Here is a 27,067-nt window from a genome sequence, read left to right on the forward strand (position 1 = left end):
TTAACTTGTTGATATGGTCTAAGCAACAATGCCAAAGATTAGTGGAACTCAAATCAAGGGGTTGATTTGAACCTAGTAAAGTTTTATTGTTAAAGAGTTGTTTGTTTTAATCAAGCATATTGACTCAATCCGTAAATGACCATTTCATTCAAATAAACAAACAAACAAGCATTGTTTTCGTTCTTCTGAATGTGAGTCTTTCTGTGTTTGAAGCAGAAATTTAGGTATGCTGATTATGGAACAAAATAGTCATTAAGTTCCAGCCTTTGAAAGGACTTAAAACAAACTAGATGACCCTACAACTAATGTAGCATTGCCATGCTTCATTTCCCACTTGTAGGTCATTAGTGTATCCTAGCTTCCATTGTTTGAGTTATTACCGAAGTAAGAACCTCAAGCGGTATATGATACCAATGAAGTTTGATTGCTGGGTCACTTCTCTTTAAATATAAACTTATAGGTAGAAAAGAAATCGTAAAATTTCTTTCATTTATTCCTTATTTTCCTATTTCTTGTACCCTTTCTTATAGTCTTAAGAACTAGTATAATACCCGTGCGATGCACGATTTACAATATAAATTTATTTATAATTTTCATGAAATCTAAACTATATTTGTAGACAACTAACTAAGAAAGAGCTTGTACATATTCTTCTAATTAAAATTAATAATGGATATCTGTTATTGACCCATTAGTCCATTACGTATCTTACTTTATTGAAAAGTTAAAAAAAATAAAAATAAGGGTATGTAGATAAAATTATTTTCATTTCCATTCATCACATGCGTCAAACATTATTATACTCAATCTATTCCATAATGATGTTTCAATTTTTTGTTTTTATGTTTGCCAATACACATTTTGTATCATTTATATCTCTAATTATATATTAGGAAAAAGAGATAAATTTTACTACGTATTGTACATACCCCATAGTATGCATGCATACCCATTTGGAATAAACATACACTCTAGTATATTTATTTTGGTCATAACTTTATGGTAAGAAAATTTAAGAGTATAATTTTTGAGCAATCAAATAAACATACATTGTAGTATAGAGCATATGTAGTTCATAAAATAATTTAGTCATAAGTTTTTGTTATATCTTGTTAGTTACTGAATAAAAGGTGTAAAATGAGTATATTATTCTGGTATTGTACATATATTATGTCAATAACATTTTCCATAATATCTACTCCATCTGTTCTATAATGTTCCTCATGTTTACTATTTATATGGTCAAAGTTTAAAAACTTTGACCATAATTAATAGTATGATTAAGAGTATAAATGTTAACTTGTGAGATATCATTGGATTCGTTTCAATATTAATTTTCTACATATTAATTTTTTATAATTTTTACTCATACGAAATTAAAATTATTAACGGTCAAAGTAGTGCATTGGAAACCGCGCATAATGGAAAAGTGAGGAACATTATGGAACGGAGGGAGTATGTGATAACAATAGAAGTCAATAGTATCTTTAAAATAAATACTTTCTTTAATTTAGTTCATAATAAAATGCATCATAAATAAAATGGTGCATTGTAAATATTTTTTTGGTTTGAGAAACTTAGAAGTAGAAAGTTAACTTTCTAAAATATTTCGACAATTTGGTACATTATATTCCTAATGGAAATCCGGTAAAGTTAATTTTAGGTAATGACAAATTCGATAAGTATATTATAACATGCGACGTTGTTATTTTATTTTTGATAAAACTTAATTATTTATATTAAAAGAATGTCGAACCAGAGAGCGACATTTGTCAGCTCCACCATTGATTTAGTTTCCTCTATTTTAGTGTCAAACTTGTATAGTACCCGTGCGATGCACGGTTTGTAATCTAAATATAAACTAGCTTTTGAGCCCGTTCAAAGAACGGACAATTATATTAGTGGTTATTAAGCCGTCTTTTAAAGTGATTAATTTTATTGAAGGTTTGTGATCTTGATTAATAGGATATATGATTTATATATGAGTTAAATTTAAATTAAAAAACATATAGATTAGATGGTGAATTAATATTGAGTGTTAAATATGGAGATGGAGTGGAAGAGGTTGAATGAATATATGAACTAAATGGTGAATTGATGTTGAATGGGGAAGATGAAGGGGATGAAGTGTTGAAGCTGTAAAATATTTCGTATAACAAAATGAAAAAAGAAAATTATGGAGGAAAGATGAGGTGACACGTGTTATCTAATGATCTTTGAAAGATGGGTGACATGTGTCATCTAATGGTCTATGGTGTTCTTTTTTACATACTAGGTATAGATTTATATGAAATCTAAACTATAGTGGTAGATAATAATGCATGATATTCTGCTAATTAAAATTAATGATGGATAATTTTGTTGTTAACCTATCTGTTGTCTTATTGATTAAAAAAATAAAACAAAAAAGGGTACATGGACAAAATTATATTCATCATCATTCATCACCTCTATCAAAATTTAATTTATTTTAATCCACCATTCCCTTCGATAGTTATAGTTATATCTACCTTAATACTCGTCCCATCTGTTTCATTATCCGACCACTTGACACATAACCCCACCATTTACTTTATTTATCTAGAGATGATGTTAAGACAGGGCGCGACCTTTACATTGTACCCGTCTAAAAAATTTCATCCCCATCTTCGCCACACCGGTGATAGGAACGATAGCCACCCTTCCCCATCCTCGTCTCGAGGGGTAAAAAACAAAATCCCTCTCTGCTCCACCACCCACCCGTGTATCCACATCCGCCTCAAACCCTCCCCTAGATTCACCTATTTTTTCGATAACAGTGTTTTAAATTTTAAATCTTTTTTCTAGAGAATTCGATAATTCGGTTATCTGATTAATTAGAGTAATTGAGTAAATAAACAAAACGTTATACTACATAATGTGTAGGATAATATTCTATCCCTCCCAATTTAATCGTCACATTAAGTTTTCACGGAGTTTTATACGATAAGTAGATTTTGGCTTATCTATTATATTTAAACACAAAAGTAGTTGAAGTGAATGAGAGAATAAGTGAGACCTTAAATTTTGATAGTGAGAAGAGAGATGTAATATATTAGTGAGTTCATGTCATAAAAGAAGTATGAAATTAAATTGGCGGTCGAAAAAAGAAAGTGTGACGATTAAATAAGAATAAAAGGAGTGTAAAAAAAATGTTGATATATTTATAATGAATTAGATGAAGGATAATCAAGGAAGGCAGGTCCAATCTAAAATCTGTCACCGCTTCATCACCCGCGTGGATCATACATTTTTTAACCACATCATCCACAAAAATTTCCTCCATCCCTGCTTGGCCATGAGATGAATCCACGGGAGGGTCTCCAAAAGAACCCGCCCCGCAAACAATCTAACATCCCTATATTCGATAGATAATTTACTTTATTTTTCAGCTAACTTTTGAATATATTGACATAAGTTTATTACGGGGTATTAAAATTGATTGTGTTGATAAAATTATTTAAAAAGTGACATACATGATTAGGATTTAGTGAGTGTATTCAAATCCAATAAATTTAAACTCGCTCCATCTCCAAGGTGGGTAGATGATATCCTCAAACCCGCTCATCAACACAAAATCTCTATTTCTTAGTCAATATTAGTCAATCATCTATGTCTATCTTCGTCGTTGGCCAAACCTAAAACCAAACTCGTACGATCATAAAGTGTGATGCATGCATAACATATTGCAATCCTTTACATAACATATTAAAAATATTTATGTTATGCAAACTTATTAATTATTTAGTAATTTTATTATAATATTACCATCATTTTTTTGCCAGCCTCACAATTTTGACTAATTGTTTTGATTTGAGAGGAATCTCAACATTAATTTTAATCTATGTTTTTTTTTTTTTTGAAAATTTTATCATGAGTTGTTTTTATTGATTATTTCCTTAATTCCTTAATTTCCTTATTACTCTTAAATAATTAGTTTTACCATATTTTTTAATTAAAAAAATGTAATACGTATTAGTTTTATCAACTTTTGTCAGCAAATTAATTAGTCCAAATTGAGATGAAATAAAAGAATTTTTAATAAATTAAATACATAAAAAAAATTTAGTAGAATTTGAAAGGAAAAAAAAATGAAAATTATTTTTATGCCCTTATTTTCATGAATTTGTGTTGATTTTTGATTGTGCATCTCTTTTTGAGCTAAGATTTTAATGGCATCTGCTATGCTTTAATGTATGGTATACAAAATGACAATCAATCAAAGAATTTAATTTCAACATTTGATATTACTCTAATTTTTTATGGGGAGTTTTGTAAGTTTTATTGATTATTTTCCTCTTTATATTGTCGACATGCTTATTTATTTTCTTGTTTTAAGTCATTTTCTTATTTATAATAGAGGTGATGTAGTTTAATTAGTAACTTAATGGGTGCATTTTAATCTTTTTACATGGACACCAAATCATCTCACCTTCCCTTATAGAATAGAGGTCAATATTTGGTGATATTGGTAAATGGTGTAGATAGTCATACAAAGCTAAGTAGTATTTGGTAATTCAAATATCTTTAGATAGTCATATGGGCAAGCTAAGCAAATTTTAGAAAATAGTCGTGCGAATACTTTAAGTTGATCATTATTATTCACGACAATATGAATTATCATTTTAGAAAATATTTTACTTTTTATATATATAGTTTGATATTAATTACACACTTAGCTTATGTAAAAAAAAAGATCTTAATTACACATACTATTGGCAATGTATGTCATGATTGCAAATTTACGCATATAAATGCCCTAAATATGCATGTTTAGATGGTTAATAGTAGATGATTAATATTGATCATAATTGACCATATACGAATATTACACCAAAAATCTACTATGTATATATGACTATGACATAATTCGATTACTGCACTCGTATCACTTATATTAATTATATTGGAGACCACTGTTTTATCTTATTATAAATGACATTAATAAAAAAATTGTTCGCCAATATTGTAATTTCCAATTTCACAGCTTAAGTAATCAAGTAACATATTAGCATTTTATTCTTTGCAAGTTAATTTCCATAATTTATTACGTAGTATATAATAGCGTAGATAATCGAAAAAATTCGTGAAATAATTATTTAAGCTTCTGATTGCGTGCATAAATATATGTCCATATGTTTTACATAGCTAAGTCAAAATAATATAATGACATGAATATTTTTTAATTAAATAACACATAATCAGTTCTTTTAGGTTTAGGAAAGAATATTTAGCATAATATATGAATCTTTAAGAATAGAATATTCGAAAAATCTTTTAGTTTTATAATGGAAATCAATATCTTTTCCGATTCTTCCTCAATAAGACAAAATATATTTAGACCAATAATTATTTTTTAAAATTAAAAGAGAGGTCAATCAATGAATGACATTTGTCATCACCACATTGATTTCCTCTCTTTTAGTATATTATATAGATTGAATTCTTTAGTGTTGACTTTTATACATTGTTTAGACATGTCCAATGTCACTCCAACAAAGTTCTTACCATTTTATTTATGTTGGATATTTTGCTTCAACTAGATGATTTTACCAGAAGATTCTAAAGTTCTCTAAGCATCGATCTATTCGAATGTCTAGGGACTAGACTCATTCGAGAATTAAATGGACAAAGATATTAGGTTGTTAACCATTGGTAAGGCTGAGCGTTTAAACTCAATGCTTTATGATCTCAGAACTACATTATATTTTGAATCTACAAGCACCATTTGGTTTGCCATTCGATTGATATTCGAAAACAACCATAAAAGTCGCTAAAAGAAACGTACATTTTAAATTGTTCATTCTCTCTCATTTCCGTGAATCGTTCTTGGATTCACTACCAATCGAGGAAATTTACTGTTACCTTTCTAAAAGGATTTACTACAGTGCAAGATATTTAATTATAAACAATAATTAAAACATACATCGAAGCATGCAAAGTCTAAACATTTATCATGAATAATAACTTGAAATTAAAGCAATCATGCAATTTAAACAAGTCATTGGCATTTTATTCGAATTTATTGTTCCGGCAGGTGTGAAAAAAATGATTCCAAGATCCTTAAATCATTGAAGAAATAAGCACATTATGCATTTTGACTCAATTCTAAAATATTTTAGGTAAGCAAAAGCCTTTTGCTAATAGTCTATAAACTACTCTTGGTTGATAGGTATGTCTAAGAACTTATTAGGTAAACCTATCGATTTTGCCACGACATAAAAGGACTCATTACTTATATCGTTGAGTTTCACCAAAACTAACATGTACTCACAATTATTTGTGTACCTTACCCATTTAGGATCAATAAGTAACACCTCGCTGAGCGTAAAACTATTACTAGATTGATGTAAAGGTTATCCAAGTAAGTGTTATTTTGGCATGGCACCTTTTAACTCAATTTTTAAGTTTGGAACTTAAGGCTCTTACTATGTTGGTTAGATTTTAAGTGAACTAAAATCCTTAATCATGCAACATAATCAAGCCACAATCTCATGCATATTTAAGACATATTTAAAATCAATAATTAACTTAAAGCATGCATAAGATAAATGTGATCTAGTATGGCCCGACTTCATCTTGAAGCTTCAACTTCAAAGTCCGTCTGGAAAATGGATTGGAAACTCCGTCTTGAATTTCACCGTGGGAGGCGCCATTTTCTTCAAATAGGATAAGCTATAATTAAACTAATTACAACTATTTGATGGTACGCAGACCATATTTGAATTGAAAAAACAAACTTTGGTGCATTAGACCAATTACATTCAAATTAATGGTACGCAGACCATATTTTCTATCCTATTTGGGCCAAACTAATCACTTCATAACCTGCAAAACAGTACATATACAATATATACCATTCACCCATTCATTATCATGAATGGCCCACATAGCTGGTTAGTAAAACATGTTGTATGCATCACATAAATATTTGCAGCAATTAATCAAGGGCACCAATAATCTACCAATTATTCAGTCCTTATTAATTCTAATCAAGTTGTTTAACCTTAAAGGATTTGTAGACCTAATCAAGAGTTTATGACTAAAAATGCTCCCACTTAAACCAATAACTTTAGATGCTTTACTAATTTTAAACATAAAAATGTATTTCTAGTCTAACCGGAAACATACAAGTTTAATTAAAATTTAAAGCTCGTATAAAATTATAATCGAATCCATTTAGTTTAATTTATTTTCAGTTGATTTAAACGAATTTAAATTAATTCAAGGTTTAATTTTAGTAACATAATTAGTATAAATTAAAATTTATAATAATTATAAAGATCAAAATTAAATCCCGGGAAAACAATTTAAATTATTAATTTCAAAATTAATTAAAATTATTTCCGAACTGAAAATTCAAATTAAAATTCAAATTAAAATTCAAAACGACTCAATCGTAACACGACGAGGCACTTGGGCTTGCGCCCAAGACCCATCGAGTGCACGACTGATCGCACGGCCATGGCACAATGCAGCAGCAGCTACACGCAAGGGATGCACCGCTCGCTAGGCGCGAGAAATCTCTCGTGGCGAGGCAGCGCTCGTTGGTGCGCGGAGCAGTGCTCGCTGGGCAACCCAGCTTGCGCTCTCCCGCGCGCACGCCTCGACCTTGTGCCACGCCCTTTCGCCCACCGCCCATCAACACAGCACACGCCCAGGCTCCTCGCCTCGCGCGCGCGCCATGACTTGGTTGCTCGCTGCATTCGTACCGCACGGGCGACAAGCTCCCTTGCTCGTCGTCGCGTGCCCGCACTATACAACACCCCTTAAGGGTAACATGTAGCTTCCATTGCTTTGTGCGTGCAACATTATGGGCGTTTTTCATAAAAATTTAAAATTTTTAATTCAAAATTAATGACAAATTAATAAAACATATTAATTTCATAATTTTAGGGCGAAAAATCGAAAATTTATTAGTCAATTAATTTTCGATTAACATGGATTCAAATCTAGGTCATAAAAATTTAAAATTTAACATAAATTAACAATTTTTATGGTGGATTTTTATCATGGATACCTAATTAAGTTATTAATTAATTATGAAAAACAAATCAATTCTAAATTATTCGAATTTCAACAAATTAATCATAATTACAAATTAGGTTGTATAATTAACAAGTTTTGGCATTCAAATTTGTTAAACATATATTGTAGGTCAATCAAAAACTCAAGATTTATCAACAAGAATCGCAAATATTCAATTTAACATCTTAAATTTACAAACTTTTGCGTTCGAAAAACTAAAACCTCCGAAAAGTCATAGTTAGGCTTCGAATTTGGGAATTCTGGGTTTGGCGGAAAAAAAAAAATTTGTCAAAATTTTAGAATGCCTTTTACATACGGAACTGACACAAAAATCACTCAATTTGGATGAGTAACGAATAAACTGCCGAAAAACTGAGTACATATAATTAAATAAACGCAATTTGCAATTAATTAACAATTACGAAAATTAATCACCCCTTTTAATTCTTTCCAAATTTGTAAAATTTAACCATGTCATGCAATTTAGATTATGTAAATAATAAGAGGCTCGTGATACCACTGTTAGGTTATGATACATATGACAAAACATAAATCATGCGGAAAACCTTAATGCCAGGAAACATATTATTTACACATAATCATTTAGCATAATTTAGGTGCATACACTTTGTAGCGTGCCCTCCCTAGCTGCGCCCGAACCGAACAAGAACAAGTCTTTAGGAATCCAAGTGTCGTCCCTCCGTAGATAGTCCACAACACGTCCGGATCCGCCTTAAGCTTGACCAACTAGAATCGCCCTTAAGGTTCCTAGGAATTTCGGCTAAATGGTTGCAAGTGTTTGGCTGATTTTTGCTTCAAAATCTTACCTTTGAATACTTCAATGTTGTGTATAAATTTGTGACCCTAGGCCCCTATTTATAGAGCTATGGAAAAGGACTTATAATTCTATTAGAATACTAGTTTAGTTTAATTAGAATCCTGCTAGGACTCTATTAAATAAACTTTATCTATTAGAATTAGGATTTAATCATATGACTAATTCTAATAGCTTTACGATTCGTTTTGCACACAACCGTACACGAGCATGAGCACGAGCACAGCCCGCGCAAGCCTCGCGGCCCACGCGAGCTGCACTTGCTCGCAGCCCACTGTCGCAGCCCACGACTGCTCCGCGCGCGCCACAGGCCTTGGCTGGGCCTGGCATTGCGCTGGGCCTGGTCGAGGCTTGGCATGTAATTTGTTGCGCTTGGCTTGCTGGGCGACGGCCTGGCTTCGTGCTGGGCCTTCGTCTAGCGAGCCTCGTCCGATGCTAATTCGTACGATACGCTTCCGATTAAATTCCCGATTCCGGAATTTATTTCCGATACGAACAATATTTAATATTTCCGATTCCGAAATTAATTTCCGTTTCGAACAAATATTTAATATTTCCGTTTCCGGAATTATTTTCCGATCTCGATAATATTTCCGATTCTGACAATATTTCCGTTTCCGGCAATATTTCCGATTCTGGCAATATTTCCATTTCCAATGATATTTTCCGATACGTATCATGTTTCCATTTCCGACAACATCTACGACTTGGATAATATTTATATTTCCGATACGATCCATATTTCTGTTTCCGGCAATATCATCGTTTCCGGAGTATTCATTTCTTGCTTTTGACGATCTCAGCTTCCACTGAAACCAAGATCCGTCGATTCCGAATATCCATAGATGGAGTATTTAATGCCATTAAATACTTGATCCGTTTACGTACTATTTGTGTGACCCTACGGATTCAGTCAAGAGTAAACTGTGGATTAATGTCATTAATTCCACTTGAACTGAAGCGGTCTCTAGCTAGGCATTCAGTTCACTTGATCTCATTGAATTAATAACTTGTTAATTAATACTGAATTGCATTTATTAGACTTAACATTAAATGCATACTTGGACCAAGGGCATTATTTCCTTCGGTAACCTACATGGCGGAGAGCTTCAAGTGCCCATTCTTGATGAAGGAAGTGGAAAGGGAGGCCACAAACTCGAACCCACAATGTTGCATAGTCGAAATTTCCATGACTTGGAACCATATGACCATCCCCCCTTCGGAAAGTAATTATACGGCCATCAATTATAGCCATGTGCTGCTCCAAAAGAGCTTCGACATCTCGAGGATGCTCACAAAAGAAACAGAAATATTTGCCACGCTTTCTCACTGAAATAGCATCCCTTGAAGTCCATTGAGTTGAAACAGCATACTGCACAATTGAGAGAGGGGGAGGGTTTGGCCCAAAAAACACTCCAATTACAGACAAACTCCAATTAAAACTAGGCTCCCAGAGTTGATCATCTGGAGGATCAACTAAAACACCCATACGGAAGATATTTAGAGGTTGACTTGCCATTGATTATTTTCCTTTTTAAAGTAGAAGACAGAAGAAAAGGATGTTTGAGAAAGAAACAGGGTAGACAAACAGAGAAACCCAAGAAAAAGATAGTTTTATAGAAAGAAATGAAGGTTGAAGATCCTAGAAACCCAAATGGATAAAAAGGTAGAAAAAAACAGGTGTCGAAGAGAAAACGCAATTGTTCTAAAAAAATTAACACTTAGTCACATAAATTACGGTAATTACTCCACTTAAAAGGATTAGCTGAGTAAGGAAAGAAAAAAGTGACAGCTGTACTAAACCCAAGAACAGTAAGAACCCTAAGTCTAAAATTACGAGAACCTGCTAAAGATTAGAACAAAGATTAAAGAGGTAAAAGAAAGACAAGTTACTACAGCAGCGAAAGGTAGGTGTTAGATTAAGAAAACTAATTGCAAAAAGGTGGAAATTCAAAAGAAATCAGTTTGAAATTACTCCAAATCCTATATATTCTATATAATAATAAAAATGTCAATGGCTTATGTGACGCCTCCAAAACACAAATGAAACACTCATGCAATCCCGCCAAATTACTCAAAATACCCTAATATCTAAAATTCAAATGAATTTTATGAACTCCCTCCAAAACCAATATTATCTCTTTTAAATTTTCAAAATTTAATAAAAATAAAGACACACACTTACCATTGGAGTTAAATCCTCAATGAACTTACTAACCATAAATTCTCAATGCACTAACTGCAAAACAAATTTGTCATATTTATTGATGTCCTCTGCTCCTTCATGCACTAAATAAAAAGAAACTACTCCCTTACATGAACGTTTAACTTTTTTTTTTTTTTGGAGGTAAGATATGTATATTATAGATGTGTTAATATCTCCATGGAGTATATTGTTTAGAATATAGGAAAACCGCAGAGATATATAGAAGAATAGGTTCTTTGTGGAAGCAAATAGTTGCTGATCAATTGGTGTTGACGATTGAGAGATGAATAGGAAGGCAGGAATTTCTTCCAAACAGAATCTGAAACCAGGTCGATAAAACTCCTTAGAAACAGTCGATGATCGGACGACATCCACCATCGACGTCAACGAAAGGATGTGCAAAAGATATTCCTCAGGTAACTCTAATATGTTCATACAAGAGAATTGTAAGAATTATGGTAATCCATTTTCCCGTTTAATCTTATACTACTAGTACTACTACTACTTCTTAACCTTTTAAAGGGCATCATTAAGGTAAGTTCATGAGAGTTTTTGCTTCATATTTTTGTAAATAATTGACAATTTTTTTGTTTTGTTGTTGTAGTAGTTATGAAATTTGATGTACTTAACACACTTGGAAACATGAGATATAACTAAAAACTTTGAGCAATTGGTAAGTTTAGTGGTCATTTTTAGTTTTTCGAGGTAACTAATTAAATACATGTATGGACGATGATATAGGTCGCAACTTGCGACAAAAAAATAGTGTCGCAATCTTACGTGTCCATATTTGATTGGTACAACTAAGCTCCACGTAGGCAACATGTCACCGATTTATTTTTACTATCAATTCAATATTTTTACTATGAAAATATATAAATTAGGCAGTCGATACAAAGATGGAAACAAAATTTTATTATATTCATAGTAAATATATATTTCCTTTTATCTTATAAATTACAAATTAAAAAAATAAAAATTATAATCTAATAATATTTTTTGTGCAATTAAAAAAATACATCAATTTAATTTAAAAAATACACTAATTATAATCTAATAATATATTTTATGTAAATAAATATTCACAATTATACATTACTTTAAAATATTATTTTAAATTTTAATGAATAGGTTAGTTTTTAATTAGGTCTAGCAAGTTTTATTTGAAACACCACGTCAAGTTCATCTTCCTAACCCAAGCAGTTCATCTCCTCCGCAGTCAAGCACCATAGAGAGGAAGAACGGCACGTCGGCACTTCACCATTACACCCATCTTTTCCTTCGACATCACACGCGTTAAGGTTAGTAAATGAATCAAGCATTAAGTTTGAAAAGAAAAACGATGTTAATTGTTCGCTTGATTCAATTATTCGCTTTCCCTTCCGTTTTACTACTTCAAATTGCAGTAATTCGTATTCCCAATTTTTAATTCAATCAAGCATTTAAACGTAAATTCCCAGCAAGCGTTTTACCTTTTTTACCATCCCCAAAAATCAGTTTCGATTATCAAACCAATTTTCAATTGTGAATGAAACTATGAATGTATAAAAACTCATTGGTCTAAATTATCTCGTAAAAATTTGTGATGTACTCTGCATTTTTTTTCTTCTTTCTTTTGATAATTTAGTTCATTGCTTAGGAGATTGTGTGGATGATTAATTACCTCATACTAATTTGTTTTGACTCGCTACACTGTACAAGCTACGGACATTATGCAAGAATTATATTTTACTGCATTTTTTTTTTTGATAATTGAGGTTTGTTCTTTTATTAAGATGGAGGGAGGAGCCATAGGTTGGACAATTGTTGATTACACATCTATCCTTAATGTTTCAGATAATTAGTGTTTAAATTTAGGTTGATTCAATTGGGTGGGTTATGATCTCACAGAGCAGTCTCTGTTTTTCTTAAAGGAGGATCCTCTGTTTTCTGATGTTTATGTTTACGTTTATTTTTTTTGGATAATTTATTGTTATTTTATTGACTTTGGCATGGGTTCCAAATCGGTCCAGCCCATTTGCATTTTGGTCCGATTACAAGCAATTGAAAAGTTTGTATCTGTTCGCAATTGGCTATTGAAAGGGTTTTTGCTTCAGTGTTTGTGTACAAATGAATTTGATAGTTATTAGATTTTGATTAAATCTAGCAGATATGATTTTCATTACTAATTTGCAGTTTAAAGGTCTCGTTTCTCTTGCATAGTCATTGTCATATATGCACCAAATAATTACATATGCCCAAAAAAGTAATTGAAAAGGTGAGGGGAAGCACTCTATGCTATTTTATGGTTTACAACAGTTATAACCATACGACAAAATCATCTTGTCTGCGTAAGCCTTGCCTTGCTAGCGCACCTGCTACCGTGTTGGACTCACGGCCTTTGTATGTAATGTCTATGCCTATCCCCTTTTTCCTTGGCCATTTCTATGTAGTTGAGAATAAAAGTGAGGTTCCAAGGCCCAGGTTTTAGATTTGAGCACCATTTTACTGCATTATTTGAGTCGGACTCCACCACCAGCTTGTATTGATGTAAATGTTCATGTGCCATGAAGATTTTTATTGCCCTGTGAATTGCCCTACGTTTTTCTTGACTTATCCTTTATAATTTGTTTGAATTTACAGAACACCAAGAGAACACTAGTGTTAGATGGCCAAAAGAAATCTAGATGCAAAAGATTTAAAAGAGAATGGTGAGAAAAGGTAAAGTTCTTATTCCTTTAAACATACTAGTAGATTTTGGATTTTGGAGAAGTGCAAATATTGGAATCTTAGAAAGTTTTTAAAGAATTTTATATATTTGCACTTTGCCATATTTTTTAGGTTTGGGGGCTAGGCAATATTCAGTTTGATGTAATACTTGATATTTTTTTTTTTTTTTTTTTTTGTCAAAATAGAATGAGAACTATTGATAGCGAAGGAGGAAGTTTTAAGCAGAAGTTTGAAAGAAAAGAAGCAAAAGAAGGTCATACGGCGGTATGAATTACATCAAATATATGCACCTAATTTATAGCTCATTGACATTTATACTTGAGATTGATCATAATAGCTAAACTCTTTTTTATGTCAGGTACCTAATGTGAGGTGTTGTCCAGAAAAAATACTTGCACTAACAATTTGTTTGAGTGAAGTACAACAACAATGGGTAAAAGAATTTGGTTTTGAATATTTGATGCATATGGATAACTTTCAGGTGAATAGAAAACTTGCATATTGGCTAGTTAGTCGTTTCGATCCAGATAAATGCAAATTGAAATTAAGAGATGATGTTTCTGTCGATATATTTGCGGATGATATATCATGGATTTTAGGGATTCCTAATGATGTGTTGACAGTACCCATTAAATGTAAGGATAAAGAATCATACAAAAAAGAGCTCAAGATATATAGGACAAAAGGTGGGATTGATAATACAAAAGTTTTAAGTAAGTTTAACAACGACATGCAAAAAAAAGAGTTCCAGAAACTATTCCTTTTGTATACATTAGGAAATTTTCTTTGTCCTAGTCAGAGTAATATGATTAGCCCTCAGTTATTGAAAACTGTCTTAAGTATTGAAGATCCAGCCAAATATAATTGGGCTCAATTTGTTCTTGATCATCTTGTGGTGGCTATAAAGAAGTTTAAAGCGAGTGTTTCAAAACACAAGTGCAATAGCACACGTAAAGCGGGAGGATTTGGAGGATGCATTGTCTTTTTGCTCGTAAGTGAAAACCTTAATTGGAGTAGTTATTCTCATCACAAACTCACACAAATATTAGTTAATTTAGGATTAATTAACAATATTTATGTTTTTATTTTTATTTTTGTAGATCTACTATTTGGACCGCTTGGACATTAAAAAGTCGATTTGTTGGGATAATAGGGCTAGAATAGCTGCATGGGATCGGGAAAGTATGAAAGAGGCTATCAAAGCAGATTGGGATGAGAAGAACGGTTTCGGAAGTGGCAAGGTTTAATCTAACATAATTTCTTTTAATTTATTATAATATTTACATACTTTCGTGCACTAATATTTAACTCTATTGTATACAGTTATTGTGTTTGAATAGATTTCAATATGGATCGGCACATCCTACTGAACCCGATAGACCCTTGTTTAAGGATGTAGGAATGCAGAATCCCTTGCCACTACTAACTCCGAAGGTAATATTTAATTTATGGGGACCAAAACTAATAAACTACCAGCCATGTAGGTTATTAACAATCAATTCATAATATTTATTTTTAAGATCATATTGTAGTTTATTAACGATATTGACTTTTGTTAGGTTAAATTGACCGACTTACGATATCGAAATAGGGCAAGGATAATGATTGATAAAAAGTTGGAGAAAGTGAAACAAGATGCAAATGATCAGGAAATTCTGGAACAAGATGTTGTAAAAAATGTATGTCAGGAGCAAGTTGATGAAGAGGAATATGTAGTGTGTGCGGGTAAAGAAGATGGTAATGTAAAGAAAATAAATAAGGATTGTGACAATTTACATGATGTTGGAGCCATTAAAGGGGAAGTTGATACATCAATAATTGTGAGAAAGAAGATAATGGCCACGATGTCCAATAAGGACTACAAGATCCTCCAATATTTAAGAAGTCACAAAAAAACAAAAGGTGTGTACTTATTATATTTCTATTATTATTTTGGTAGTAAAATTATGCCTTCATTCATAATTTTTCTTTCATAAAAACTTACGTTCAGATGAAGATATTGTGGCAATGTTTGGAGTAAACCATGGAAAGCCACTTTATTATATAACCAAAGAAGAGATAAATTCTTGTCTTCAAGTCCTAAAGCATGTTAATAGTCCGGTAAGTCAAGTATGTATTTACTTTCACTTTTTTAAATCTTTTCAATGAATAATATGTTTGTTGGTGACAATTAGGTGGTAAAGACATTTATGTTTTTATTGAACATAGAGTGGAACAAGGAAAGAGTAGTTAAAGGTGGAAAATATGCATTTGATCCAGATGTGTCAGTAAGTTTTTTTCGTATTTTGAGTGTTCCCAAATACGCAACGATTCTTAATTAATTGAAGGTTTCATTCGTTTGTTTTTTCCTCTCTGTTACAGAAGTTGTTTAAATCACGTAAGTCGTCAATGATTTTGGGCCACTACAACATAGTTTTATTCGATACTCCGTATTTGACAATTTGTACTACCGAAGAGATTCAGCAAAACACCTTATTTTTAACTTTTTTGTATGGAATAAAATAATTAAAATTACAGTTAATGATTTGTTTGTTTTTGTTTTGTGTGGGTTTGTGATGCACAGTACTCGTAATTGATAGAGAATGCTTATTGTTTTGATTATGTCTATTAAAACTTTATAATATATGGTCATAAATTATAAAGTAGGCTAAATTAGGCAAATATAATGAGAGAATATGTACATAATCAATTACCATTTATAAAGTAGGCTAAACTAGGCAAATATGTAATCAATCACGGAGATTACGCAATTAATCACAAGGATTTTGTATATAATAAAAATATTATATACATATTCTAACAATATAGATTTGATTGACAGGCATTGGCACTTAAAGGCGGCAATTTCATTGATGAACTACGAAATGATAAGTCAGTCAATACATTTATCCAAGAATTGGCTATACTTGGAGTATTTATAAAAGAGTGCCAACATGTAGGTTATTTTCTAAAATAAAAAATTATGTCATTTTGTGATATGTACTTTTCCTAACTTTTATCACTTTTTTTGTAGATAATTATGCCGGTTGCTTATGACCACCATTGGTTTGCTTATTATTTTGACCTCCAAAGAAAGAAAACTTATTTGTTGGATTCATTTTATAAGTTGGATAGCTCATACCATATGCAAGTCAAAACAAAACTTGTAAGATGCATGTATTTAATATATACCCTTTGTTGTCTATATTATTCCCCTTGTTTGAAGCAATATACTAACTTATCATTATTTTTTTAAGCTTGAGGCAATGCAGCTTGTGCTTTCTCATGTTAACTCGGATTGGAGTGAAGACATATCTTATTGGGAATGTATGCAAGCAAAAGTTCCAATACAAAAAAACAAGTATGAACTATTTTCTCACTTTGATTTAAACGCTATTGATGTTTAGGAATACGTTTTCGTTTAAGTATGTTTTCAAATGAATTTGATTCTTTTGCAGTCATGATTGTGGCATATATATGTTGGTTGCAATTGATTTATGGCCACATTATGAAACAGAGTTGAATTACTTTTTGGTAAGCAACTTACAACCTACTAGTTCATAAAAATTGAGCTTATCTCATACATAAACTCATGAAACTACATCTATTATGCAGGAAGATACTAAGTGTGTACGTGAGCAACTATCGTTGACGATTGTGAAGAGTGATTATAATTTACGAAAGGAAGATATCTTGGAAAGTGCTGAACACCATGAAAGAGACTAGATAGTTTTTAATTTTTAATTTTTTGTTCAAAGAGCTAAGTTTTACTTAGAAGGGAATGAATTATGTAAAAATGATAGTCAATAGTACATCAGTACATGCTTTTCTTGAAATTAATTTTAAATTATCTTTTAAATATTTAGTAATTTTCTTTCAAACCATAGTCGAAATTGGATCATCATAATTTAGTTCTTAATTGAATGATGAACGGGACTCTTTTTTTTAATGATGATTGATGGCTAGGCGTCCAACTCAGTACTCATTGGCAATTGGAATTAATGTGAATGTTTATTTTATTTCACTATATATTTCGTAATTATACAAAAATAACTGCATAGGTGTAACGAAGGATATGGCCGGGTCTGTACTTTCTAATCAGGTTGCACTTTCTTAACAAAACAAAAAAAAATGCGTTGAAGACTTTTTTTATCCAAATAGGAAGCCAATTAACATTAGGTAATTGATTATATTATGGTTTCATAATTTGGTAACAATACAGATTTTATTCAGTTTTGTAATTGACATATTAGACAATAGAAAGATTACGAGCATCTGACAACGGTATTACCTTGGATATATCTTTTTTTTGCCGCTCCCTATTGTAAATACTACGATAAAAATAACTAAACTAACTTATAATCGGCGAAAGCTTGACTATTCAAATAAAATATTTTATTGCTCTTCTAAACAAATATTGTAAACACCTTCCTCAAAATAAATAAAAACATTCTAAATAATACGATAAAATAACTAAAATAACTTATAATCTTTTAATCTTCATCGGAAAGATCAATAAATTCTATGATCTTCATTTTTTTAGGAAGTGTTTCTGAAATATTTATACTAGGCTTCCCATTGATCTCCGATCTAACGAGGCCCATATCTATGATAGGCAAAAAAATTTCACGCTTTCCATTTTCATTGATTGGCATTTCTGCAAATTGTTTAGTCTTTAGTAGATATTCGTTCTTTTGAAGCTCGAATATTTCCATCAAACGTGCGGGTCTATTGGTTTCGATCAACATTGCTTCCACTTCTTTGCACCCGAATGTTTCTATCAGATTTTTCATAAATAGTCTCATTTGAACTATATCTCTTCGATGTGTTAAATTATCACCAAGTTTGCCCGGGGGTTCTGTAAAAATAAATAAATAACAATAAGTTAAGTGAAAGATAAACTCAAGCTTAATTATTAAAATTACAACATGAGGTAGTAGAGAATTGAATTACCTGAAAGGCTATCGTTATACCAACCACCATTTTCGTGTTGATATAGTCCATATTCTGATTCAAATATCATTTTCATAGTTGGTACACAACCACAATCATCCAATATTTTTCGTACCTTAATAACTCCTATCAATCTCAATAAATTGCACATAAATAAACTCATGAAAACAATATCACATAAGTGATCAATTGCTTCATTGACATTGGTTTGATCCATTGATATAATAAAATAGACAATAAGTGTTTGTTCTCTTACGTTTTGTTATTTTAAAGCCTTCTATCGTCGTTTACGTAAGCATTTATATATATACACACATTGTTTGGCTCCAAAAAGTTAACCTACTCCGTCCAAAATATATTATTCCCTCCATAATTTATTACCATACAATGCATATTCTCCGTATGAATAAAATTAATATCCTGTATCCCTAACTTGGATAGGAATTATGTAGTTGCAAGATTATGGTAGGATACACATTACCAAAGTTTAGATTCTTTCACCGATTTCATATCATGTAGTTGTAAGATTATGGTAGGATACAAATTTAGCAAAATTTAGGATACAAATTTTATATTCCATCATGTAGCTGTCCGTGTTGTTGTACTCTTGAACAAAATTTATAGTAATTTTGACCGACATTAATTAAAAAATATGATTTAATTAATTGATTTAGGAAACTTCTAATAATTTGTGTATACTAATTTCATAATATGTTTTCTTAATTATTACTTTATTTTATTGATTAGAGTTGTTTCCTTACTATCGAAACCTTATTTTTATTGACTAAATTGATTTTTTTTACTATCAAAGCCTTAATTTTACTGATTGAACTTTTTTTACTATTAAAATCGTATTTTTACTAATTGAGACTATTTTTTACTATCAACCCTTTTTTTTTACTATCAAATCGTATTTTTACCAATTAAGACTATTTTTTACTATCAAAATCGTATTTTTACCAATTAAGACTATTTTTTACTATAAGCCCTTATTTTTTACTATCAAAATCGTATTTTTACTAACTGAGACTATGTTTTACTATCAACCCTTATTTTTCACTGATTAAAGCTATTTTATTAGATTCCTCTAGCACCAGCTGGTCTAGTATCTATTAGGTTGATATCTAGTCGTTTCAGTGACAACATATAATCTTTTGGTTAAGTGTGGAGTAGGTTCGGCGCATAGTTACAAATCATATACGTAAAAATATATCTATCTGATCTCCCTTCACGTGTAAATGAGTTTATTGTCCAATATAAAGAAATGTCAACTTGTCATATAAAATAGCTTTTGTACTCAACTGACAATTTAATATCGAACATGATTTATGATGTGTTTTGTACGTTCACCTTATTTTCACTTGTTTTTTTCACTTATGATCATAGTAACACTTATTAGAACTTGATAAAACTTATTTTAGTTGTAAATTGAACTAATTATCTTGCAAATACATAAGAAATCTTATTAAGGGTGCGTTCTGTTCACCTTAAAATAATAAGTTTCAGGTCCAATAAGTTCAGATAAGCTCAGATAAGTTCCAATAAGTTTAAATATTAATAATAATATTATTATTATTTAAATTAATAATAATAAAAATAATAATATTAATTATTATTATTTTAATTATTTATTATTATTAGTTATTATTTTATATTTTATATTTTATATTTTATATTTTATTACTTATTAATTATTATTTATTATTTATTATTTATTATTTTCAGTTCATTTACCAACTAGAATCTAAAACCAGATCCATTGATCTATGCAGTAGCATTATTCCCTTATAGTTAAACAAAGACTACCAATTATATGCTTTACTACCAATTACATGCTCTCTATCATGCCCCACAACACAATTAAAGGAGACAAAGAATATTTGAAATTGCTAAAGATAGACCGAGAATCATTGAGTGATCCAGACCAAAGTACTCTTTAGAGGTAGTTAAAACACGACGATCATTGTTCACATACAGGAAAACTTGTTCTAAATAACTTATCCTACCATTTGGTACCGTGATACGATTTCATAGAAATGAAACAAATGAACTGGTGTCTATGCAAGAGAAACGAGACCTTTAAACTGCAAATTAGTAATGAAAATCATATCTGCTAGATTTAATCAAAATCTAATAACTATCAAATTAATTTGTACATAAACACTGAAGCAAAAACCCTTTCAATAGCCAATTGCGAACAGATACAAACTTTGGAAGGGAAATCTGAAATTACAAACTAAAGTCTATTAAGCATGAAAAGAATTTTGTAAGTAAATTGCAATCATAGATCATGGGCTCAAAGGAATTTTACACAGTACGAATCATGCCTAGATTTTCCTGGTATCACAGACAAAAGAAAATATATGGTGTCAGCTTCAACATCACAACTTAAATATCTGCTCTCTCAATTTTGCCGTCGGAATCTTAGTACGTTTTCCCTTGCCGAGCTCTCCCTCTCTCGCTGACTTCTGACCCTTCTCATGTGTGGGCTGCCACCAACAACCAAGAAAAAAGACATTAGTTTAGTAACAAAGATACGCTATATACTCCTAACATACGGTACTTTTACTCTTAACAACATAAATGTCGATGTTACCTTATTATGGAGAGTTGAATTGTTTTTCTTGGCTTTATTTTTCATTGATTTTCTACCCAATGTTGCAGGTGGTTCTGCTCTAAAACCGCCTTCTTCATTTGAGGATGGAGAAGCTAACAATGAGTTAAGTACCTACATTGCATTTCCATTGAAAAATAAAACATCATAATCTATTAAGGTTGAAACACAATAAAAAATAAAATATAAATGTCGATATTACCTCATTATCGACAGTTGAATTGTTTTTTTTGGCTCTCTTTTTCATAGGTCTCGATGGTTTGGGAGCCAGAGGTTCTTCACCAGATGCTTGGTTTTTCTTCTTCCTTCCCCTCTTTAGAGGTTCACCATCTTCATCAGATGCTTGGTTATCCTTCTTCTTTCCCCTCCTTAGAGTTTCACCTAGTGACCTACGAGCTTTACTCTTTTCACGACCTTTTGTACGGACGACATCTGGATTACTATACTTAATTGGGGAATGATCTTCAACATCCTTGTCAACATTTTCAACATTGGGAGTATCTTGATTATCTACTATTTCTCCGCTTAGAGATTTTATCCATGTACCATCTAATAAATCTTTTGATACATTCTCTATCACATTTTCTACATAGTGACACTTTTGAATTGAGTCAATCACATTATCAATGATGGAATAGAATTTACTCTCTATACGCTTTGATCTCTCCATCTCGCTTGTCCATTTACCTCCAATTCCAAGAAGTTTGATGTTACCGTGTTCCCTTTCGACATCTTTCCTCCATCGTCTTAATATGTACCTTTCATGTACTAGTGTCAAGTTTCTCTTGAATAGAACCTTAAAAGCATGTCTACATAAAAAGCCCTTCCAATCAAACAATCTACATATGCAATTAACCTCCATGGTAGAACTATCAAATAATACCTTGTAATCCTTCATTATCACTTTTCCTCCACCTATATCATTTCTTTCTGTCACCTTGTATTCAAATACAAGACTATCTTCAATTGCTAAATCTGCTTCACAATACACCATTGCCATAAGCTCATCTTGTACCTTCTTAAACAAATTATGGGTGTACGCTTTCTGGAACTGTTTCTCCATTTCAAACGTAGTCATACATCGAATATCTGCATTCATGCATTGAGCATCAGCGAATATTTCCTTCTCAATTTTGTCACCCAATGCCATTTCATACTGCTCCACAAATGATTTTAGTGGTGTTTTGCTATGTACATACCCATCAAAGTATGCATTCATACTCTCACTTCGCTGTGAGGAAGACATTCCCGCCCAAAATTTATCTTTTAAAAAAACAGGTACCCATTTCTCTCTTCCTTCATACAAAGTTTGAAACCAATTATTTTCTTCCAACTTAAAATCTTTTATCATTTGAGCCCATTTATTTTCAAACTCATCCACAATCAGGTTCTCATATACTACATCCAAAAATGCCTTTCTCAATTCGTCATACTTCTTAAATCCCCCACATTTTTCAGGAAACTTTACAAGAATATGCCACAAACACCACCTATGCCTAGCATGTGGGAATACGATACTAATTCCCTTTCCTATACTAGGGCATTGGTCTGTTATTATGGCTTCGGGTGCTTTTCCACCCATTGCTTGTAACCAAGTTTTGAACAACCATTCAAATGTTTTAGCTTCTTCATTGCTAATCAAAGCACACCCTAATAATATGGAATGACCATGGTGGTTTACTCCAACAAATGGGGCAAATGGCATTTTATATTTGTTTAACAAATATGTGGTGTCAAAAGTTACTACATCATTAAATTCCTTATAAGCTGCACGACTCCTATCATCAATCCAAAACACATTTTTCATCCTACCATCTACAGTAGCATCAATTTCAAAATAAAAATCTCGACTAACCTTCTGCATCCTTGTAAAAAGGATATAAAGAGCTTCAGCATCAACTCCTCCAAATCTTTCCCTCCGAGCTTTATCAACATAATTACGACAATCTCTAGGTAGACAAGGCATGTTCTCTGGCCCACCAGCTTCTGCAGTTACTGCTCTAATGACTTTGCTCATCTTAACACCAGTTGCATCAAACATCTCGAATCTTCTTTTTAAAAGTGATGGCACAGTCCTATGCGCATTTAAGAACCGAGAATTTCTTGGATCCATGTCATGATTGTGTTCCACATTCACTTGTGTAATTTTCCATCGACCACCCTCTCTTTGTGCAAGATTAACTTTAGCCGGACAATTAGTTCTCGCCACTGGTCTTTTCCTTTCCCTCTTGTAATTTCTTTCCTTCCTCGTCCCTCCCTTGTGACAAGCAAACTTATGATAAACACAAATTCCCGCTTTATTGGTTGAATGAGAAAATTTCACAAATCCAAAACCCACAGAAAACGCATACTTTTGTACCATATCAAATGCATCTTCAATTGACGGGAACGACATGCCCACCTTAGGTACTTCGACAAGCTCAAGATCTTCAGGTTCTTGAGAAGCCATCTACAAAAAAAAATCAAGTACTCAATCTTGAACAATCAGAATCATATTTAACTAAAGAAGATGAACATATTATTTAACAAGCAGAATCATATTATATGGATCTTATTACAAACTAATTATTTTTTCTCCTTTCTAACCTGCAAACCCTGGCCATCCACTGTTTTATTATATCATGTAACCAGCAGTTCCTACATAATATGGAAAGATAGGAACTCTGCAGTTCCTACAGCTTAAGCTTTGGTCCAGGCTCTCAAGGTTGACATCAAGCATTGAATTTTGAAAATCAGTGGTAGTACAATTAGTGATAATGATAGAGATTGGTTAAGTGCATTGTAATCAGTCCAGTTTGTTTTTTAGATTCAGTTTGTTCAGTCTAAGATTTTTTCAGTTTTGAGTATTAATAATTTGTATTATGTTTTGTGTATTCTGTTTCAGGTGACTGATTCAGACCCTTTAGTGAATGTCAATAAAGATAAAACAGATATTTTAATGTATTGTCACTGAGAAAACGTACAAAATTTTAACTTTTTGCCTTAGCTATTACTCTGTATAACACTAAAAAGGCCCTTGAATCCAAATCCCTCCCCAGCTTTTTACCAATTACCTAAAAGAGGGCGTTTGACAAGAGCAAAATATCTCACATCTCCTGTCGCATAGAAACCCTACAGCTAATGAGTAGCAAAAAACAGGTTCCCTTCCAAGTTCAATTGGTAATCCTCATCTGGCCTCAATGTCTTTGACAAGTTAAGTCATAACCAACCAAAAAATCACTGATGGCATTGTGATCCTGATGGCATTGTGATCCATATTATTTAACAAGCAGAATCATATTATATGGATCTTATTTTTTCTCCTTTCTAACCTGCAAACCCTGGCCATCCACTGTTTTATTATATCATGTAACCAGCAGTTCCTACATAATATGGAAAGATAGGAACTCTGCAGTTCCTACAGCTTAAGCTTTGGTCCAGGCTCTCAAGGTTGACATCAAGCATTGAATTTTGAAAATCAGTGGTAGTACAATTAGTGATAATGATAGAGATTGGTTAAGTGCATTGTAATCAGTCCAGTTTGTTTTTTAGATTCAGTTTGTTCAGTCTAAGATTTTTTCAGTTTTGAGTATTAATAATTTGTATTATGTTTTGTGTATTCTGTTTCAGGTGACTGATTCAGACCCTTTAGTGAATGTCAATAAAGATAAAACAGATATTTTAATGTATTGTCACTGAGAAAACGTACAAAATTTTAACCTTCAAAAAAGAGCCTGCCTTAGCTATTACTCTGTATAACACTAAAAAGGCCCTTGAATCCAAATCCCTCCCCAGCTTTTTACCAATTACCTAAAAGAGGGCGTTTGGCAAGAGCAAAATATCTCACATCTCCTGTCGCATAGAAACCCTACAGCTAATGAGTAGCAAAAAACAGGTTCCCTTCCAAGTTCAATTGGTAATCCTCATCTGGCCTCAATGTCTTTGACAAGTTAAGTCATAACCAACCAAAAAATCACTGATGGCATTGTGATCCTGATAAAGTTAGGGTGTAGCAGAAACGGCATAAGGTGGTGGTACTCCGAGCTTCACATTTATCATATTGACTTATCAAGATTAAAAAAAAAAAGATTGAAGAAATTCCACTTTCTACTGTAATTAATAATTTTGGAGCATATTCTACCATCCTCAGGTTGTTCCATCTGTTTTTTCTGTTTACATAAAGTATCTAATTTCATTTGAATATCAAGAAGCTTTATTTATTTCATCTTCTACACTGTTTTTAACAGACAAAAGGGTTTCACGAACCTCTACACTTTGAAGGGTGGTGTTTCAAATTATCTCAATGAAAACTATGAAAACTAAATATCTTTATTATTGACAGCAAAATCCTAACATTAACGGTTCACAATTTCAATTATAATTCCAAAAAAAAAATTCACAAATTAAAAAATTCCAATAACGGTTCACAAGATGAGTTAGTAGAGTATATAGATTGGACAAAATTTGGAACCGTTAATTACCTAGGTGGGAATTGCAGAGTATATAGATTGGACAAAATTTGTCATAGGGGAAAATTTGTCAATTAAAGTTCCAATAACGGTTCACAAGATGAACTAAAACCCAGAAAAATCTATCTTCTACATATGTATAATCTTTAAATTGCATAATATCTATCTTCGATTATAAACATTACCGATCATGGATTTCAAGCCAATTCGATCCACAAGCAAATTCATCCACAAATTTCTAATGCCCAATTTTTTCGATTAGCTTGATGATAATTATATAACTGATGATTGATTGATGAAACTAAAAAGAGAGATTGAGAAACAAATACCTGGCTTAATTGCAGACCATGGTCGCCCATTGAAGAAGAATTTTGTTTTTTTTTTTTTTTTTTTTTCCGTTTGGGGGAGGACTGAGGAGAGCTCTGTGGTATCGCAGTGTGGTATCGCAGTGCAGGAAATTGAAGGTTGAAACAAACCGAAAGACTAAAACCCCACCTTTCTCCTTTACCTGATTTTTATTTTCTAATGTATTGTATTTTTTATTTTCTAAATATAAATTAGTAAATGTAATTTTAATTTTAATTTCATATATCATATAAATAATTAAAAGTATTTTTTTCTAATTTCCTATATAAATTAGAATTGTTTTTCTGAAATAAAAAATTATATTATTAAATTTGTAAATTAGAATATTAAGATTTTCCTACCTTTTTTATGGCATGTATAATAGGTTATATAATCTAAATATTTTAGTTTCCTAATACATCTATGACACATAGGCGTGCCACGTCACTACTGTGACACGGCTTAAAGGTCGCATGTTGCGACCTTTATCATTTCCGTACATGTATTCCATTTTCTGGTTTTTAAATTCGAAACAAAACTTTAAATTAAGTACTCAAGTCTATGGAGTATCATAGAACGTTAGGCATGTTGCTTTGTTTTCTTACACTGCTTTCTTTGTTATTCAAATATTTCCTTATTTTTTTCAGTTTTTCATGTGAACAGATTACAGACATTTATAGTTTACATACGGTTCTCCATCCGTCTTTTTTGTGTCCGGTGAGGTCCTCCGGCTTGATTATTTTGAATAATTTTGACTCTGGAGTTCAGTTAATTTGAAAGACGTTTAATCTATTTGAGGAGAAAAATGAAGGACATGATTTGGTGAGATTATAGGTATGATATAACATCATCTGATTCATCTTACCCTTCGAAATATTTAGATGTTTTCTTCAATTTTCTTTACTTAATAGAATTGGACATTTTGTAGTAAT

The 27,067-nt window shown here is 31.7% G+C and overlaps 2 protein-coding genes across 4 annotated transcripts; one reads left to right on the plus strand and one right to left on the minus strand.

Annotated features, from left to right (window-relative positions):
* The first annotated feature begins 12,229 nt into the window (after positions 1-12,229).
* Positions 12,230-17,727, plus strand: LOC110791830 (uncharacterized). Of its 2 annotated transcripts, XM_056833196.1 has the most exons (14): positions 12,230-12,388; positions 13,710-13,787; positions 13,982-14,060; positions 14,155-14,787; positions 14,897-15,037; positions 15,120-15,230; positions 15,356-15,698; positions 15,787-15,896; positions 15,971-16,063; positions 16,618-16,731; positions 16,810-16,941; positions 17,033-17,136; positions 17,234-17,309; positions 17,391-17,727. In XM_056833196.1, exons 2-14 carry the CDS (start codon positions 13,735-13,737, stop codon positions 17,499-17,501), a joined length of 2,100 nt encoding a protein of 699 aa, XP_056689174.1. In that variant the 5' UTR covers positions 12,230-12,388; positions 13,710-13,734; the 3' UTR covers positions 17,502-17,727. The 2 variants fall into 2 exon arrangements, with proteins under 2 accessions (XP_056689174.1, XP_056689175.1); XM_056833197.1 differs by lacking the exon at positions 15,971-16,063 and having other exon boundaries at positions 12,232-12,388.
* LOC110791849 (protein FAR1-RELATED SEQUENCE 6-like) lies at positions 13,259-26,626 on the minus strand. Of its 2 annotated transcripts, XM_056833194.1 has the most exons (4): positions 26,120-26,626; positions 21,545-23,791; positions 21,325-21,456; positions 20,893-21,217 (listed from the first exon to the last, which is right to left on the minus strand). In XM_056833194.1, the coding sequence occupies exons 1-4, from the start codon at positions 26,147-26,149 to the stop codon at positions 21,110-21,112; spliced, it is 2,517 nt and encodes an 838-aa protein (XP_056689172.1). In that variant the 5' UTR covers positions 26,150-26,626; the 3' UTR covers positions 20,893-21,109. The 2 variants fall into 2 exon arrangements, with proteins under 2 accessions (XP_056689173.1, XP_056689172.1); XM_056833195.1 differs by lacking the exons at positions 20,893-21,217; positions 21,325-21,456 and adding an exon at positions 13,259-13,684.
* Positions 26,627-27,067: the final 441 nt, after the last annotated feature.

Source organism: Spinacia oleracea, chromosome 6, assembly GCF_020520425.1.
Source record: "Spinacia oleracea cultivar Varoflay chromosome 6, BTI_SOV_V1, whole genome shotgun sequence".
NCBI lineage: Eukaryota > Viridiplantae > Streptophyta > Magnoliopsida > Caryophyllales > Amaranthaceae > Spinacia > Spinacia oleracea.